The sequence below is a fragment of the Tinamus guttatus genome, unplaced genomic scaffold (assembly GCF_059628265.1).
Source record: "Tinamus guttatus ecotype Peru unplaced genomic scaffold, ASM5962826v1 Tinamus_guttatus_pri_ptg000069l, whole genome shotgun sequence".
In the NCBI taxonomy this organism is placed as follows: domain Eukaryota; kingdom Metazoa; phylum Chordata; class Aves; order Tinamiformes; family Tinamidae; genus Tinamus; species Tinamus guttatus.
The window spans coordinates 940,035-957,662 of record NW_028288603.1 but is presented as its reverse complement, the minus strand read 5'-3'; the positions used below and the strand labels follow the sequence as shown (position 1 = coordinate 957,662).

At 35.6% G+C, this 17,628-nt stretch overlaps 1 protein-coding gene across 1 annotated transcript in view; it reads right to left on the bottom strand.

The window, feature by feature from the left end:
- TMEM161B (transmembrane protein 161B) overlaps nucleotides 1-17,357 on the bottom strand; it is a 30,399-nt gene extending 13,042 nt beyond the window's left edge. Inside the window, exons 1-5 of the mRNA XM_010214272.2 lie at nucleotides 17,296-17,357; nucleotides 13,124-13,227; nucleotides 9,122-9,202; nucleotides 5,175-5,272; nucleotides 3,182-3,338 (exon numbers count right to left, since the gene is read on the bottom strand). Of these exons, the coding sequence (XP_010212574.2) occupies nucleotides 3,182-3,338; nucleotides 5,175-5,272; nucleotides 9,122-9,202; nucleotides 13,124-13,227; nucleotides 17,296-17,301 (446 nt within the window). The 5' untranslated portion in view covers nucleotides 17,302-17,357. The remainder of the gene's footprint in view (nucleotides 1-3,181; nucleotides 3,339-5,174; nucleotides 5,273-9,121; nucleotides 9,203-13,123; nucleotides 13,228-17,295) is intronic.
- Nucleotides 17,358-17,628: the final 271 nt, after the last annotated feature.

The following is a 17,628-nucleotide window of genomic DNA, read 5'->3' as shown; positions in this document are numbered from 1 at the left end:
GGGGTACATAATAAGTCACATAGAGTATGTTCTAGAAAGGTGTCTTTATATTAAAAAGATGTTAGGAAGAGCAGGGTAACTCTAACCATTATAAACTTTTTTCTTTTTTCCAAAACTGAACCATAAAATATGCCACCAAAAATAATACATTCTTAAGCCAATTACCCTTACACAGTTAGGGATGCTGAGCACTAAGTGAAATATGTTACAGTCAAATCCTGAAGTCAGACAAAGTACTTCCTAACAGCTTGCCACTAGCACTACCTCCAAACAGGCTGTACTCCTCCCTAGATACTTCATATTTTCATCTGTGGATTGTGCCTGAAGTATCCAAACATAAGTAACTGAAAAAGCACACTGATAATAAATTTCAGTATGAGCACAGGTTCAAATACCTCTAGACAAACTAAAGATTATACAAACCAGGTAACAAAGTTCAAGTAAAGCGAATAATCACCACTGCTATTTCATGGGTGAAGAAGGTCAAAGTATTATGTAAAGGAAACATGACTTGTCTTCATGACTTCCATTTCAATGCTAAACCTTGTTTCAGGCACTGACACATAGCCTTGAACACTATGTTAATAATTTGGGGGATTTTTATCAACCTTTTTACTTCATTTATTTCACAAATAGTGGCAAGTTTGTAGAATTTACAGAATTATTTCTAGAAATTGTATGCTATCCTTTATATAAGATGCTATTATTTTAAATTTTTTGAATCACTTCTTGTACAGTCATTTATGCACATAGTTAAAAAGAACCCCCTGCATATCTAGTAAAATAGCTAGAACTTTAGGATTCACATCAAACAAAATAAGCAAATAAAGCTCTCTGCATTATTTCTAATTGTAGGTATGTAGGAAAGAAAAAAAGAAACTGTAACCAAGAATCCAAGAACTGTTGAGGCTGGAAGGCCCTTATGGAGGATCATCTAGACCAAACCACACTCAAGCAGGGTTGGACAGAGCAGGCTGCTCACACCAGCACCACTGCTTGGTCACCTCGCAGTGAAGAGGTGTTTTCTCGTGTTCAGATGGGATTTTCCATGCCCTGTGCCTCTTGCCCTGTCACTGGGCACTACTGAGAAGAGTCTGCCTCTATCTTTATTCCCCCTGCACTGAATATTTATACACATTGATAAAATCCCTCGAGCCTCCTCTTCTGCAGGCTGACAGCTCTCTCTGCCTCTCCTTCCATTCTTGATGATCTCCGTAGGCTTTTGCTGGACTCGCTCTAGCACCTTCCAGATGCAGCACCCCAGACGTGGACTCACCAGTGCTGAATAGAAAGGCAGGATCACCTCTCTCAATCCACTAGAAACACTGCCAAATGCAGCCCAGGCCAGAAAAAAAAAATCAGAGAAAAGCTATTTCCATTTCACACTGCTGACAAAGCAAGCTTGAAAGTCAGTTCTTGTAAATATCTGAGTTTGGTTTTGCCCCTGAATGCATGACCAATAGATGTTCAAACGAAAGCAGTGATTAGACTGCATTTAAATTCCACTGTTAGAAAGCAATGCTTCAGTCTATTTTCCCCTATAATCCAACCCAATAAATAATTTACCATTCTGTCACTTACAGTTGCAATTACTACAGTATTCCTCAAGTTGGTTACACTCAAGATTTGTTTCAAAGACGAAGCAAGGAGAAAACAAATATGTTACCATCCATACATTTAAGAACATAGTACTTAGGAGACAAGGAAGAGGCTATTTAGTCTTAAAGTTGTTTTTTCATGAGTTATATTAACCCCTGCCCCCGCATTCTCAAAAAGGGGTTGACGCAGCTTGGTTTCTTAACCAGCAGTTGCTCTCCTCCTGTCATGATTGTAGTAGAAACACTTCTAGAAATAAAAGCTGCTTAAAACCATAGATGTTAACACCATCTAAAGTACACAAGAGTCAGGCACTATTTTTCTTGTCACCATCTAGTAGATGAGAAAACCACCTGTGCATCCATCTGCCCATTGACAAATAAAAGTCAACAGAGAAATGGCTTGTCTGTAAAGCAACCTATTGTCATGCACTTCATTCTTTTATAATGCAAGTAAATTCCAGCTCTTGGTGAGTTCTTACTGATCACCAGGAACATTCTGGATCTTGTTCATTCTGCAAACTACTCTGAAAAGGAATTGCTGTTCTTACTGTAAGGGCAGCACACACTAAGAACTACCAAGTACAGACAAGCAGGAAGGACATCCAGAACTGTCAGACAAGTCTAACCAAACACAAGAAGTCAATGTTTCTACAGGAGTTCACTAGCTAGAGCCTAAAACAAAACAAAACAAAAAAACACAGTATGATTTTCTACATGAAAGGAAAAGCATTTCCATAGAGGAATCAATTTTAAATATTCAAGTGCCATATTAAGTCTAGCTGTTGAGCGTACAAAAGAATTGGACAAATTCATTTTCTAACTCACCTCCACGCAATCTGCTTTCCTCCAGGCCCTTAACCAATTCATCACCTTCCACATATTTAGAAGGCTACTTTCCTCCCCAAAGCGTAAGTCTGGATTGGTTTGTGAAAAATAGCTAACTACCACACAAGCATATACGTCCAATACTGCTTTCTGTAGTACATAAAAACATCAGGTGCTTCTTACTGTGGCTTGATAATGCTTTTTTCCTAAATACTCTGCTTTGTTTCTCTCAATTTCAGAGGGCAGTTGAGCTCTTTGCAGAACTTTGAAAAATCAGTACCACCTCAGCTCCTACAATTCTACACATTTCATTCTCCTATAGACTTCATTATAAGAATACCTAAAGAAATACCATGGTAAACATATTAAAAGCAAAACACGCGTGGTAAATTAAAAACTTCTGCTAGTTTAAATACTTCAGGTACAAAAATCTATCCCTGGGCAAAATCCAATTAGTTTAGAACCATTATTTAGAACCAATTACAAGTAAGCACCGATTTCTGCTTCACATACATTTTGTTCATTTTCTTTCGTAGATGATCTGGTATTAAGATTTACAAGTTACTTACATCAGTAAGTGCAAACAGCAAGTATAGCACATACATTATCTAACATCAGCACTGGCATATATCTCCTTTATCCCAATGTTAAATATGTATTTATTCTGCAAATAAGCAATACACTGCTTATACATGAATTGCGAGATGATAGAAGAGCTGTCTGGCAACAGATTTATTAAAGAAAACAGTAAAGGATACACTGCAAAGGCCAAGACCAGCAGACACCACACTACGCTGATATTCATTTCTTGTGAGGGCTTCACAATACTGTAATAGGCTTCAGTCACCACATACACAACTGTAGCTGCAACAGTGAAATCCACCAACCACTGATACTCAGGAAAATAATGCAATGCTGAAAGATATAAATTGGCAAATCTTATACATATAATGATATTTTAAAGGAAATGATTGACATATACAGAAAAGAGAGACAATTGCAAATTATTTTCAAAGTTGCCTCTCGAGGTCCAGAGCAACCAAGTTAAAAGCAACAGCAAAGAAAGCAACTTTTGTTTTCCCCAGCAAGTCTATCTTTTAGCCTGAACTTCACTGTTCAGCTGATTACTGAGACTACAAGATGTCGCTGTTTTACCATTTCAGTTTTTTTGCATCGACCTACTAATATTGAGAAGCATAGCTAATTTAGATTTTAACTTCAAGGTAGAAAATGATCCTCTACTTAAAATTAATTACAGCTGTAGCAAGAATTTTATTTCTCTATTTAAGATTGAAAGCCCACTGCCAATCATTTAATGTGCTATATATAATTGTTTCCTCTTTTTCTTTAAAAAAACCCACAGATCTAAAACACTAATGCTTTGCTCTTCAAGATTTTTATATCTCCTATCTAGGAATAAATCATTGTGTAAACTACATTCTGAAGATTCTGGGCAACATTCTCTACTCCCTGCAGGCCCGGTGACCTAAAAGGAGAGAAGTTTCCTTTCTTCCACAGATGCTTGGAATTGCAAAGACCAGTTCTTGATGATATAGTGCAAGTCAAGCTTGCCAAGCAGCTTTCTCTATTAACAAGGTTAAAACAAAACAAACAAAAAAAGCAAAAAACAAACAAACAAGCAAACAAAAAAACCTACACACAGAATACTACTGAGCATTTCTCATTTGACTGCAAGGCACTGGATGCCAAAAATAAGAAATTCGCTGAATCCAGGTATTTCAGTGAAAATCTACTATCTATTTTCAAACAACTATTAAGTTTAATGTATGCTTGTATATATAGTTTTTAAAAGATACTTAAGCCCTACACAGTACAAGTATCTATTAGAAGATGCTTGTTTTACTCTCAGGGAGATGCTTTAATGCTATTATGTAAAGCAAATAATACTAACTTAAATTTGCGAATGCTTTGCCTATTTACATGCTAGTCTAAAAAAAGCTGTGTATTTTTGTTACAGGTCAAGTCTTCCCAGCACTATTTTGGAGACTTTAAGCTGAGAGATCTCCTGCTCAGCACTATGCTTTCTTTCCATATTCATGTATATAATACATGCCTGTAAAAACATAGGTAAGGAAGAAAGTGCGTATCATATATACTTACTTATCCATCCATGTATAACTTCTCTTTAACAGAAAATTGGTTATGTTTAAAGAATCAAAAATTAGCATTACAAAAAACATCTATTAACTTTCAAAGTATTTAATGCTGCTTATTTCTGCAGTGTCACTTTTGTTTTCTAAATATTTTACTTCAAAGTTTCAGATGTGTGGGTGAAAGGTCTAGGTTTCAATGCTACAGTACATCTCCTATTTTAGCTGAAAAGAAAACGTGTGTTTCAACATCTGCCAGTTGTCATTTCCTTGTACAAAGCTATGATCACATTTTTTTTTTGTCTGTTTCAAATACACTGAGTGATGTGATCCTTTTGGTGTTGTCTCATATTGCTAGGGATGCCTGATACAACAATAGATGTGCTTTATGCTGGATTTCACCTACGCATCCTTTTCTGTAACACTGCTATTAAGATGTCACCCTTGGAACAACAAAGGAGATTTAACCCTAATTCTTGCCTTCTCACTTTATAATCAGCTGTGCTTTTATTCTTTCATTGTCTATCAAAAGAGATATTGAAGCGTTTATTGCAAATAAACACTTGATGGAAAACAATGTACCACAATGTCAGAATATATTTGACACAATATACTGTTGTCTGCATCCACTTATTCTTACCTAAAGTGTCCCTTTCAGTCACTGACTTTGTTTCCAGATGAAGATCAATGTCTTTTGGAATGGTTAGGGGCTTATTTTCAATATGACCGTTATATTTTCTGTAAAAAAGTAAATGAAACATATGAATACAACCAAATGAACTTGTTAATTATACAAAGACATTTCAAATTTAAGAAGCGTGCAAATCGTTTTTTCCCTTTATGCAAACACGTTTATCTAGGTAAAGAAAAGCATTAACTCAAGTTCAAACATGCACATATCTTGAGAAACAACTGTATATGTCAATAATTACTAGCTTTACCTCACAAGTCTCTGAAATACTACTTTTTGTTAAATGTACAGGTCTAAATAGCACCTATTTGCTGCACCCTGTGTATGTATTATGACAGTATCACACGGGCACCCTCTACTCCAGCACAGCTACCTCTGACAGGGAACTTCACAGTTCAGGCAGGCCTAAAGGGTGCTTCAATAGGTTCACCCAACTTTGAGAGTCTAGTGATGTGACTGCAGGTACAATGCAGACTACATCAACCCTGCCATACAAATATACAAGACAATCAAAGCTAATTTGAGACTTTGCAATTGAGGTCTAGGCCAGGACACTGAAAGGCAGCTGCATTAAAATCATTGGACTGAAAGAAGAGACACTTAGGAGCATCCATTTTATTGAACATGCTCTACAATTAACAAAGTGTAATCCAGCTCAGAAGATAACTCAGGTAGTTAAGCAAAATGTAACCAAGTTTCTGAATTTTCCAAATTCCAGTATTGCATCTTTTGGCCACAACAGACTGACTATTAAGCCTACTACCTGAGCTGGAGAAACTTAGGTCTTTCACAGATCTATCCTACCAGCCATCAAGCAAAGACAGTTTTAGCATAGTTTTCTAATCTAAAAGAAAATGTGTAAAAATGCCATGGAATTATTTCAATTTGTTATGGCAACTAGTTAGTTTTATGGAAGTGATCACCTTTACAAATCAGAATTAAAAAACCAACAGCTTACTTCACTACTATATTAAAGATACCATACAACAACAAAAACATAACATTAAAGCAGACCAGAAAGTGTTTTTGCTAGGCAAAAAATAAATAAATAAGAACTTGAAACATGTAAATGCTTTGAAAACATCTATCTGCCATATTTTAGAAGAGTATTCCTGAAATCATAAGAGGAGAGGTGGATTTTCCATTGAAAGAACTGTCATCAGGACATAAGCATGAAGATGACTGTAAATCAACTGTGAACTTATTAAAGAATTATGTCCTACCAGCTGAAGTGTAAGATGAGAATACAGCATAAAGCACCAATAAATATTATTTTTTCACATCATCTTAATTCTTAATATCCCTAACTGAACTATAAAACTTTTAATGAATAAATTCAATAAAAATGAAATAAAAACCTAAAGTATTACCAAAAGAAAAAACACACAGAAAAGTGTCCAAGTCTAAGATAGAATTACCAAACACTGCATAGCCATTTGCATATCTGCATACTTCTCTGCACTTCTCCCTACCCACCTTGTTAAATTCTTTTGTTTTCCTCCTGTGTGCACCCAGGAGTACCATCATCTTGAGTGAGATGAGCATTTTGATAACCGAAGTCATCTCAGCTCAACAAAATTTGGTGTTCCTATACTTTAGTTATCCCCAGGGACCCATAATCCAAGAGACACACGCAGAATATGCCTAATATCAGTGACGGCCTTTAATTCAGAGTAATTCACAGTAGCTATGGGCCCTTTTCATTAGCCTAAAGAAAACCATTCTGAAGTAGCAAAATTATCTTATATTCATGTGCTATTATAACTTACAGCACAATGTACTGAAATGCAGTATGCATCGAATAAAATGGACTAGTTAAATACAAGTTCCAACTACAGGTCTTTTCAAGACTAACTTCCAAGCAAGTTCCCCGGATTCCCCCTTTACCACTTCACTATTAAAATACTCAATTTTGAAAAGTATTTAAGTAAGGAACAGGTATTTTATATTACAAGATTTTGTACTTGGAAAAAACGAACAAAAAAAATCTTTATCATGAAGACACACAGGAAAAGTCAACAGGCGCATCTCCTTGGCTCAAATGAGCACTGCATTCCAACACATGCAACCTAAAAAAGTATATCCAAAGCAAGTAAATAGGAACAATTCCTACTTTAAAATAGGCCTCTCCTCCAATAACAGCAGCTTCTTCAAAGAAGTATAGTCATTGCCTGAAAAGTCAGGTTATTACACATCCTATTGTTACAATAGGAAAACAAAGAAAGCAGCATTTAAGTCTCAGTATTACAACATCCTGGTTTCCCTGAACTCCTATGCCCATATATAAAATTTACCTTATTATAAACAACTACATATAGCTATTACAACTACATTTTTAGTTACATATTAATGTACTAAGACAATCAGACAAACCTTAAAATAATTAAATGACCCAAAAGTTGAGTGTGTAGACATGAAATTACAGCATCACATTTCGAACATATATACCTAACAGAGGTATAACTGTTAGAAAAGGACTTCAGTGAAAGTGAGAATACACACATTTTGCATGGCAGAAGGTTGTCATAGTTGAAGAAAGGCACTAGCAGTACAGAAAGGCATTAGCAGTAGAGGAAATTATTATTTGGTAATGTGATTGTGTTTTTCTGTTTAAAGCTTGTATTGGTGGAATGTGTCGCAGTTATATAACTGACATTGTTTTACACACGACTAAATATCACTGATTAAATGGACAGTCATAAATTGTAATGCAATTTATATTAACTATTTTGTTTTAATTTGTTACAGAACATTTGGATAAAATGAATTTCTGAATTTAGAAGAATACTATGACAAACAAATAAAATTAATTTAATATTAAAAGACTTATTTTTACCCCAAAGTTTGGTAAATAAGGTTCCTATCCACATAGCTTCAGAAATAAGAAATGGAAAAAATCTGCTTTGCTTTTATGATGAGCTTGCAATATTTGCAGCCTATGGATTAACATAAAAGTTAGATTAAGAGTAGTTCATACTGGAATAGAACACAAAAAAAAATCTCCTGACACACAAGAGAAAGAAAGGGGAAATATTTTTTTTCCCCTATAGTTGATGCAGAAATATTGCATCAATATAGCAAGCTCTACCACCTCACGATTAGCCTTGGTTCTTGCCCCAGTTATTATTCTGGTAGGGCTGTTCCAGAACTTCACACCTGATGGCCAGGAATCTGTTTCCAGCTTAAGTTGACACACAGCAATCCTATCCTTTTTCAGCCTTCTTTTTGCTAGGTTAAAGAAGTCAGGCTCTTTCAGCCTCCTCTTGTAAGACAGACTTTCTGTTTCCTGGATCATCCTAACAGCCCTTCTCTTCACCTGTTTGAGTCTGAATTCATTTTTCTTGAACATGAGTGATCAGAACTGTACACAGTAATCCAGATAAAGTTCTACACCAGTGCCTTGTGGAAGAGGATTAACATTTCCCTATCTCTTCTACTGGAAATACCTCACCCAATACATCCTGGGAGCACATTTACCTTTTCATAGCTCTGTAAGAGTGGTGGCTCATAGTAATCCTGTGTTCAACTAATATAATCAAATCTTTCTTCTCTTGCTTTAAGATGAAAAGCTTCAATCCTACAGAAGATTTGCTATCCTCAGTCTTCACCCAAATGAAGAGATTCACGAAAAAAATCTTGCCACCAAACCAGTGATTTTACAGATCACTTTTGAGGACTGGGAATCATACAGTCCTGCACAATTTGGGCACATTAAGCTCTCTGTTAAACCAAAAGAGCATAGATCAGTACAGAGGTGCGACAATCAAAGTGAGCAGGGTATGCAACAAGAGGCTTAACACTCACATGAACATAAAAGTTAGCCAGTAAGGTTATTATCTAGATTATGCTTTAAAACAACAACTAAAAAAACCCTAGACCTTAAAACAAGCATTTACCTGTCTTTTTTAGTCTTCCCTCTTTGCTTGCCTGCAAGTATTCGTAGCTCTTCTTCAGTAGGATGTTGATACCATCGTAAACTAAAGAAAAAAAAAAAACAGAAAAACCTCAAGTAAAAGAATGGCAGTATTAGCAATTTAGATTTTTTTAAAATCTATATATCAGCACACACATATACACTCATTAAAACACATAATTTATAGCACATAAACAAAAAATACATTTTTCAGTACCGACACTACTCTGAACTGAACAATTACAGCTGAACTTCAATTCTCTTCAGTATACAAGATAGTTGTAATTAGAAGGGTTTGTCACTATCAACACACCAAATGTAAGCTCCTGTTTCTTAAATCTGGTAATTCAAGCTGCCATCAAATATACCAAATAACACTATATCTATGTTAGTGAAAAAGTTCACTAAAATAACCATATTCATCAACTACTCATCACAACCATATTCTAATGGATTTTTTTAAGGATAATAATTCTTCTCAAAAAAAAAAGTGTTATTTTCCATAATCTGGAATAGCGATGCTATGATCAAGTAGCCTTTACCTTTCTTTATCTGAAGTGATATTTATAATTCTGCCTATACAAACACCTCAGTGATATTTTCAGCTCTTACTAGAAAGAGGAAGCACGAAGTGCAACAGCTAACAAAAGCATAACTATTTGTAAATTAAGGGTAGTTAACTAACCTAGAAAAAATATTTGCATGTTCCATTATTGCTCTTAGGGGCCTAATATTTAAGCACTACTAAGACTTCATTAATTTATATGTAGTGAGTTGTACATTTTCCCACTTTGACAAGCAAATGCTCATTTATTTGAGAGACAAGTAGTGGCAATGAAATTCTGAAGGAGGAAAGGAGAAAAAAGGATGGCTAAGTCTCTAGGTGGTACATTATATCCTATCTCCTAAGCATGACAAGAACCTTAGTAGCTGAAACAAGGCCTGTATCAACTATGGCAAGGGGGTTTTGCCCTTCAGATGATGGGCAACCGTTACACCAATTTCCCTCTGAAATATCAAAGTGAAGGGGGCAAACTATTAATGGGAATAGCCTTGGAAAATTTATCTGCATTCACCTGGAAGTCCTTTTCTCAAGTAGAAGGCTGCTAGCTGCAATGCAAATGCAAAGTTCAGCTTTCAGCACAGGGCAACAAGAGCAGGTAAGGAGCACTAGTACTTAACCACAGCAGCATAGGCAAAATTCTGAGTAAAAGACTAGGAGAAACGAAGGATGCTTAAAACAGAGCTAGATCTTAATTTCTCAACTATGTCGTAGTGGATTTATACTGAAATCTAACAGTACATAAGTCGCATGATATTTTTAATCAATAAATCCTAAACATGTTAGAATCTCAAAATAAAGAGATTTGAACAAATGTTTTAATTAGGGAAGAGCCAGAAATTTGTAATTAGCATCTGCTGTAGCTTATCTTGTTTAAAGCTGAACTGGCTGCCCTGTACCTTTGACACATTCAAGTTTGTCTGAATGGGAACAGTGGCACAGATATGCCCTAGTTAATTTGAATGCAGGTCAATAATGAACGCACAGCAAAACATCAGTTTTCGCTTCCCAAAGAGGACTGAAAATAGAAACAGAAAAGTAGCTGAACAATTTAAAACCAACATGTTGGTAAAGTCTGATTATTTGTTAAAATGCAAAAGCCTACACAGATACCTCAGCTGCCAATTGAATTCAATAAACATGAATACTCAAACTCTGTTCCAGCTTTGATAACGGCACAGACTTTTAAAAGCCGATATATGCTTTCAAATTTACATAAACAGCTTTTCAATCAGTGATTATCTGTTCATTGAATAATTACCTTACATCCATCTAACAATTCTTTTACATTTTGAAAGTCTGTCTTTCCTTTTAATGCACTTTGAAAGTACACATACTAGAAATACCAGAATCAACTGACTTTTCTGTTTATAAATAAATGTCTTGATCCCTCCTCTTGTTTTCCTTCTATCCTACATAGATATTTTAGTCAGTCTTCCCTACAAAGGCCAACCAACTTTCTGAAAGGAATAGAAAAAGAAAATATATATATATATCCTGAAGTCAAATAACTTAAAATGGTTTTACTTAACAAAGACTAAGATATGCTTAGTGAAGTAGGCCTACTCAAGTGTGTGCATGTGTGCCTGTGTGTGTATACACATGTATACAGATATATAAAACACCCCACGCACAGAGGTTTAATCAAACAAAGCATTGTTAGCAAAATAACAGCACTACAGAAAAATATGTTAACACAAAACATCGTTTGTCCACTAAACTAAGAGTGGTAATTCTTTTCTTCCTGCCATTACAATTCAGTTTCTTGTTTCAGTGAACTTTATGACTTGTTTTTATTTTGGAACATAGGATTATTTCTCAATCTTTACATAGTCCTTGTAGTCAGAGTATTATCCACAATGCCTGAAGTTACAGTGCACTCAAATAATTACCAGGTAAATAGAAGAACACCGAAAAGTGATAGCGAGATTTTCAAGGTTATGAACATGAAAGGCAGTATCACTGCCAATGACTTCAGTGGGAATGGAACTACATAAGCAAAAGTGCAGAAATTCTGCCGTATACATTTATCAGCTACGGGTGCACAAAGACAGAAGGAGGAAGGGATGATGAAGAGGAATATCTGAATGGCAAACTTCTCTACTATTGACAAAGGTGTGCCTTAGACAAGGACACAGAAACTGAAAGCTTCAGGAGAAGCAGGTCTATCAAACAGGTCTCTAAAAGGAGCAATAAATATTTTTATGTGTGTTAAATAAAACAATACAAAGTAGAAAGTATTTGAAATACCACCGATAAAAAATTCCCGGATAGTTGAACATCTCTGGAGGAAAAAAAAAATATGAAAGTAACAGTTTCATTAATTGATTTCATTAAAAGTTGTTGAGAGTTCATTTACAATTTTAAATTCTTTTTAGATCACAAAAGAGGTGATCATTATTACTCTACAAATGTGGTTAACAAACAGACGCCACACAAGGATTAAACATTATTTAAATTATCTAGTTGTCAATTGCTACATTTTCCTTTCTATCTACCCCGTAACACCTAGCACAACTCTGAACAACATTGGAACCATAGTGAATCTTTGGGAGATTAACCAACAAGTAAATGGGGAAAATTGAGAAGAGATGGCAATTTCAAGATCCAAGAGAAAAAAAAAAAAAAGAAGAAGAAAAAGGGAATGGAAAATTACATAACGCTCTAGATGATGTTCTTACGGAACGCATGGGTATTTGAGGATACTCCTTCAGAAATGAGCAAGTAGAGATTTGGCATTTTTAAAATTTTAACAACTATAAAAGACAGCACACTACCTTTTTAACAAGATGCAGTGTTTTTCTTCCAAGAAAAAAAGTGCCTGTAGATTTTTAATATTTAAGATACTGCTTCATATGCATATTAGCTGCAAGTTTTCGTTATTGTTGATACAGTCACATAGGGAGTGTTTGCCTTGCAACTCATTATGTCTGTTTGATCTACATTTATGAAGAAGCAGTGTACTGAAACCTACACTAATCTTGCCTTGTGAAGTATTAAAAAAAAAAATTTTTTTTAGTAAATACCTAAGCACTTTTCCTATGCAAGGCCAATCAACCAGTGGATTATGAAGAATAGTGTGGCAGCAGAGAGAAAATCCCTCCATTCTTGTAGTGTCTCATATTCAGTTCATCTTTTCAGTATCCAAATGTGTAGCTTACGCCTTTAGAAAAGTTAGCTGCTGTCCAGCCCTTATGATTGACATGAGTTATACCAACAAACTCTTGTCTGTTTTTTGCATTGCCATTATTTTATACCTTTCTACTTTAACTCCATAAGTCAGGTATCACAGTACTGTAATCTTGATAGCAGATCAATTATTTTTCAAGAAAACCCCATCTGAAGTAGTCTGGTTTGCTGTACTGTAATACATAAATGTGTTACCGTATTCACATATAGTGTAACAACTGTTTCTTATCTTACCTGCCACTACAGAGAAGCCAACGAGCAAGAGAATAGTGAGGTATGATCTTCTGAATGACACTAGCCATTACCATGGTAACCACCAACTGTACACCTATCACACCCTGTAGAGGAATAAGTTAATAACAAGTCAATATCTTTTTTAAAGAAAAAAGTACTGAAATACTTTTTTATGTATATATTTTAAGATACTTTCATACAGTAGGGATAACATTTATTTGTTTTAAAAATGGAGAAAAAATATTGCATTAGTTTTCAAGAAATTCCTTAGAACTTGTTATAATCACTTACACATCTTATCCGAAAGAGCCACTGCCAGATCACGCAGCTAGGAACATATGTACTATCTGACAAATCACAAATACAAGACTTTCTCTGCTTAACAGATTTTAAAGCCACATGTTGATGTGACATTTCACAAGACATTAAGCCTGAAAATTACTTCACTGATTACAATCTTGCATTTTGTGGTCTCTTTGATTCTGACATGATAACTGCATAGACCTAGTAGAATTAACAATTTATAACATCTGTGTCTTAAATTACTGCTTTCTCTTAGTACACAGCATTTTCTCCTGACTGAACTCAGGGAAGGGAGAAGAAGGAGCAGAGGAATTAGCACAGTTCACTTATAATGTCTGATTATTGCCTAGTTAAGACCTGGAACTTCAGAGGTCCCAGCTCTGATGCCTCAGAGTCATTCGACAAGTTTAATTTAGACTTCTTTTTCTTTTTCCTTTTTTTTTTTTAAAAAAAAAAAAGAGAATAGAGTAGTACCACAGAAGTTCAATTGCTAGCAAGTTCTTTTCACATACCAGTTTTTCCTTCCTTACCTAAAAAGTCTGGAATAATAAAGTGCAATCTCTAACAGTCTAAAGCTAACAAGCAAGGAGTGAAATATTGCACCATATTCCTGCATATAGAAAAGGCATCAATTCATACTATGTTTAAAACACAGCAAAAACCTTGAACCTTATATTTCTTCTATTTACATAAAACACTTTTGTACTTAAAACATCACAATTAATAGTAAGAAGAAAAATATTGAGCACAGAGTAAGTGAAACCTAGCAGCATATACAAAAGGCACCAAAGCTACACCAAATTAATTATTTTCTCTTCTTTTTAAATTGATCTGTTTTTCAGAATATCCTCCTGTGAAAAGGGGTATACACATTTTCAAGGGCATACAAAAAAAAACCCACACCTTAGTGGGCTATGAATGTTTATACGTGCATTCATTCCTAGACTCCCATCTTGGCTTGTAATCTAACAGCACCTTGAAGACAAAACATTTCCCTCTGTAGCTCCACAATATCAGAATTGCACTTTGCTAGGTTTGTATTAATACAGCAGGTCACAGGAGGTCAAGGGGAAAAATATACTTCCATTTATGTAAGCGATACACAAAGTACCAATGGCAAATAAAACATATATTAGCTTATGAATTTGAGAAACACTTTCCTAAACTTTTACACATCATTCCCCACAAGAAGAAGATTCACCACCCGGTAACACCTTACGAGCAGCACTGCATGCAATACTGTCAGGGCGCAGAAGTGGGAAGGAATATCTGCTCCCTTGGAGGAACGTACGGGGTATGTTTGGAAGATACTATTTTATTTAATAGGAAGTTTATTTCAAAGTACAGGAAGAACTATACAGTTTCACCCTGTACCCTTTTTGCTTACCAACCAAGCACAAGACTTTTTCACTTGTTTGTGGGTCATCACCCCCTTGCTTTTCCACTCCTCATTTAAAGCTCCCCTCACCAGCCTATTGGCAAAAATAACTTTGCCTCTCTTGGTCAGGTGATCATGTCTCTTCTTAGGAGTCCCCAATCCTCAGAGAGGGTTATGCTTGAAGTATTACATTAAGTATTTGTACTTAATACTTTTACTAAGTATTACACTGAGGGTTCTTGTTTTCTTGGAGATGTGCATTAGACTAGCCAAAACAATTATTTAGCTAAAGGAAAGTGTACTCAAAATGAGATGTACCTATCCACCTCTTAAGAGATGAGGAATTGTTGCATGGGCTGAATAAACTGTCCAGAGTTGCAAAACAGTTTGGAGAAAGTGAAAGAATTTTGGATTCATTTCATAAAAGGAAATTCTGCACTCTGATTCCTTGCACATACATATCCCTACCATACGTCCGCTTCAAAGCTTGGAAATTGAAATCCAAATTCATGACACTGGAGAGAGAAGTCAGCTTCTTGCTGGTCAGCGAGTGACATTTCTGACAGTCTCCATAAGGCTGAGAAGCACCCAGCCCAAAGAAAAGAAGAATAAGAGACTCCAGTTTCTCTGCCAGACAATGCCTGGCAAGCAATCTTATCACCACAGATACACCCAGCATAGTACACTCAAACAGGACTACAGCATCTAAAAACCTGCTATCGGCTATACTTCTTTTACAGAGGAAAGTCTTTGATCAAAGTCTTACAGTCCAGAGTACTGCACTCAATTCCAAAACCTTCTTAATAAGCAAGGCATTATCACTTCTGCTTGAGCAACATAACTACACACCTTTTGTAAGACAGATTTTAAACAAGTTAACAGAGAAAAACGTATGAGGTCTCCAACACAGTATCAGCCACACTAAAGGGTAAAAGAGCATGACTTTGTACAACACTGAAAAAAAGATGAGAGAAAACAACTGGAGAAAGTTGAACAAAGCATAACCTAGACCTTGGCTTTTTCAGTCAATACATTCTACACCACATATCTGGAGACTTGCTACTGATAATTAGGAGCAGAAAAAATAATCATAGGTAATTAAGATAAAGTTACAATACTACTTATCCACAAGTAGTCTGTACTTTTAACATACCCACAGCTACCTTAACGTAATAATGACAAAACAAACAAGTTCTCAATAGTCCGCTTCCTAAAGGACATTTTTCTTTACAGCACAAATTGATTTAAGAAACACAAAGAGCAAAGATAACCAAGCCTAATAGTTTATGCCAAGGCACCCCTTTCATTTTCTCATCTTGACTTTGCCCAAGATTATACACTCATAATAATGGTCTTTTTTTCTTCTTTTTTTTTTTTTTTTGTCCTCCAGACGCTCACTTTATCACATATCTAGATCTTATAAAAAAATCAACACCTAGTTTTTAGAGAGGACTTGAAGCAACTTGCACTCTAACAATAACCATGTCCACCACCACAAGACCAGAGCCTTGCTCTGAACTCATCACCTGGATGCACCAAAACTACTGCAGTTTGCAACAGGAGCAATGTGACTGCATGCCCGAAGAAGCACCTAGCAGAACTACTTTACAACTTTGTCTTCAGAGATGTCATGCCAAACACTTACTTTTTAGAGTGGCAAGTCTTCAAAAAACATGACTTTTTTTAAAAAAACACAAGAGCAAGAGATTATTACATAAGAGATTCTATAGAAGTCCATTCAGAGTATATCCATCTGTTTCAATGGCAGCACACAAATACATTAAAAGGTTGTGAATCTTCAAGTAGGAAATGAAAAAGCTTTTACATTGATAACAACCAGCAAGATGTCTAGGAGAATATAACAAATACTTTTATCTTCTACAATCCCAAAAGTGCAAAGGCATTTGCGAAGTCTAGAAACTAAATGCATACAACATATTTGAAATGCCATTTAATCAGTGACAAGTTATTGCACTTGCTATTAGACTTTCCATATGCAAAAATCTTTTCTCCATATGTATTTGAAGATGCTTAAGCTGCATCTTAGAAAAACACGACAGTGCTTTGCTGAAGTGCAAATGTAATGCAAAGTGCATTACACAGTATAAGATACTATTTAGGATGGCCAAAGAAAAGAGACTACACAAAGTCTTAAAATGAATGTTTCCTGTAATAAAAAGACTAATTGCACAAAATACTTACAGTCAGAATGGTATCTGACAGCTGACAGTCTGATATTTAAAGACCCTAAGGCAATTATGATCTCACGGTCTGTAAGCATCAAGCATTTATAAAGTTAGTTTGGGAAAGACACCTGCATCAAATGGCCCTTTCCAAATTTGTTTTCTTCCCCCCTCCATTTTTTATGAACAAGTCTTCCTAAAGCTAATTTTTCCTACCTGTGCCATTGTTTAAAAAGCAACAAAGAACAAAAAAAAAAAGTGGCATGAAGATCACACAAGGAATTCAGGACTTTCGCTGCACTCCTCACTTTCATGTGTCCTCCCACCTGAAGGTCACCATCTCCCTCTGAACCAGGCAGTGTTGCTCCAAGTGTTCAGGGGAGGCAGATCACAAACTGCTGGATGGAAGCAGTCAACAGCAGTATAATTCCCTTTGAAACAAGGTATTTTGTTTAAAAACACAATTAGATTACAGCCAACTTTAACCTAACTGTACTTTAACAGAAGCAGTCTTGTTTCTTTTTCCACTGGAGCTCCCTAAACATAAAGACTTTAGGTCTCTCTGCTAGTGACCATTAGGCAAATCACGTTACTGCGTAGAGACCTCCTGACCAGAACAAAGGCATCTTTAAAAATCATAC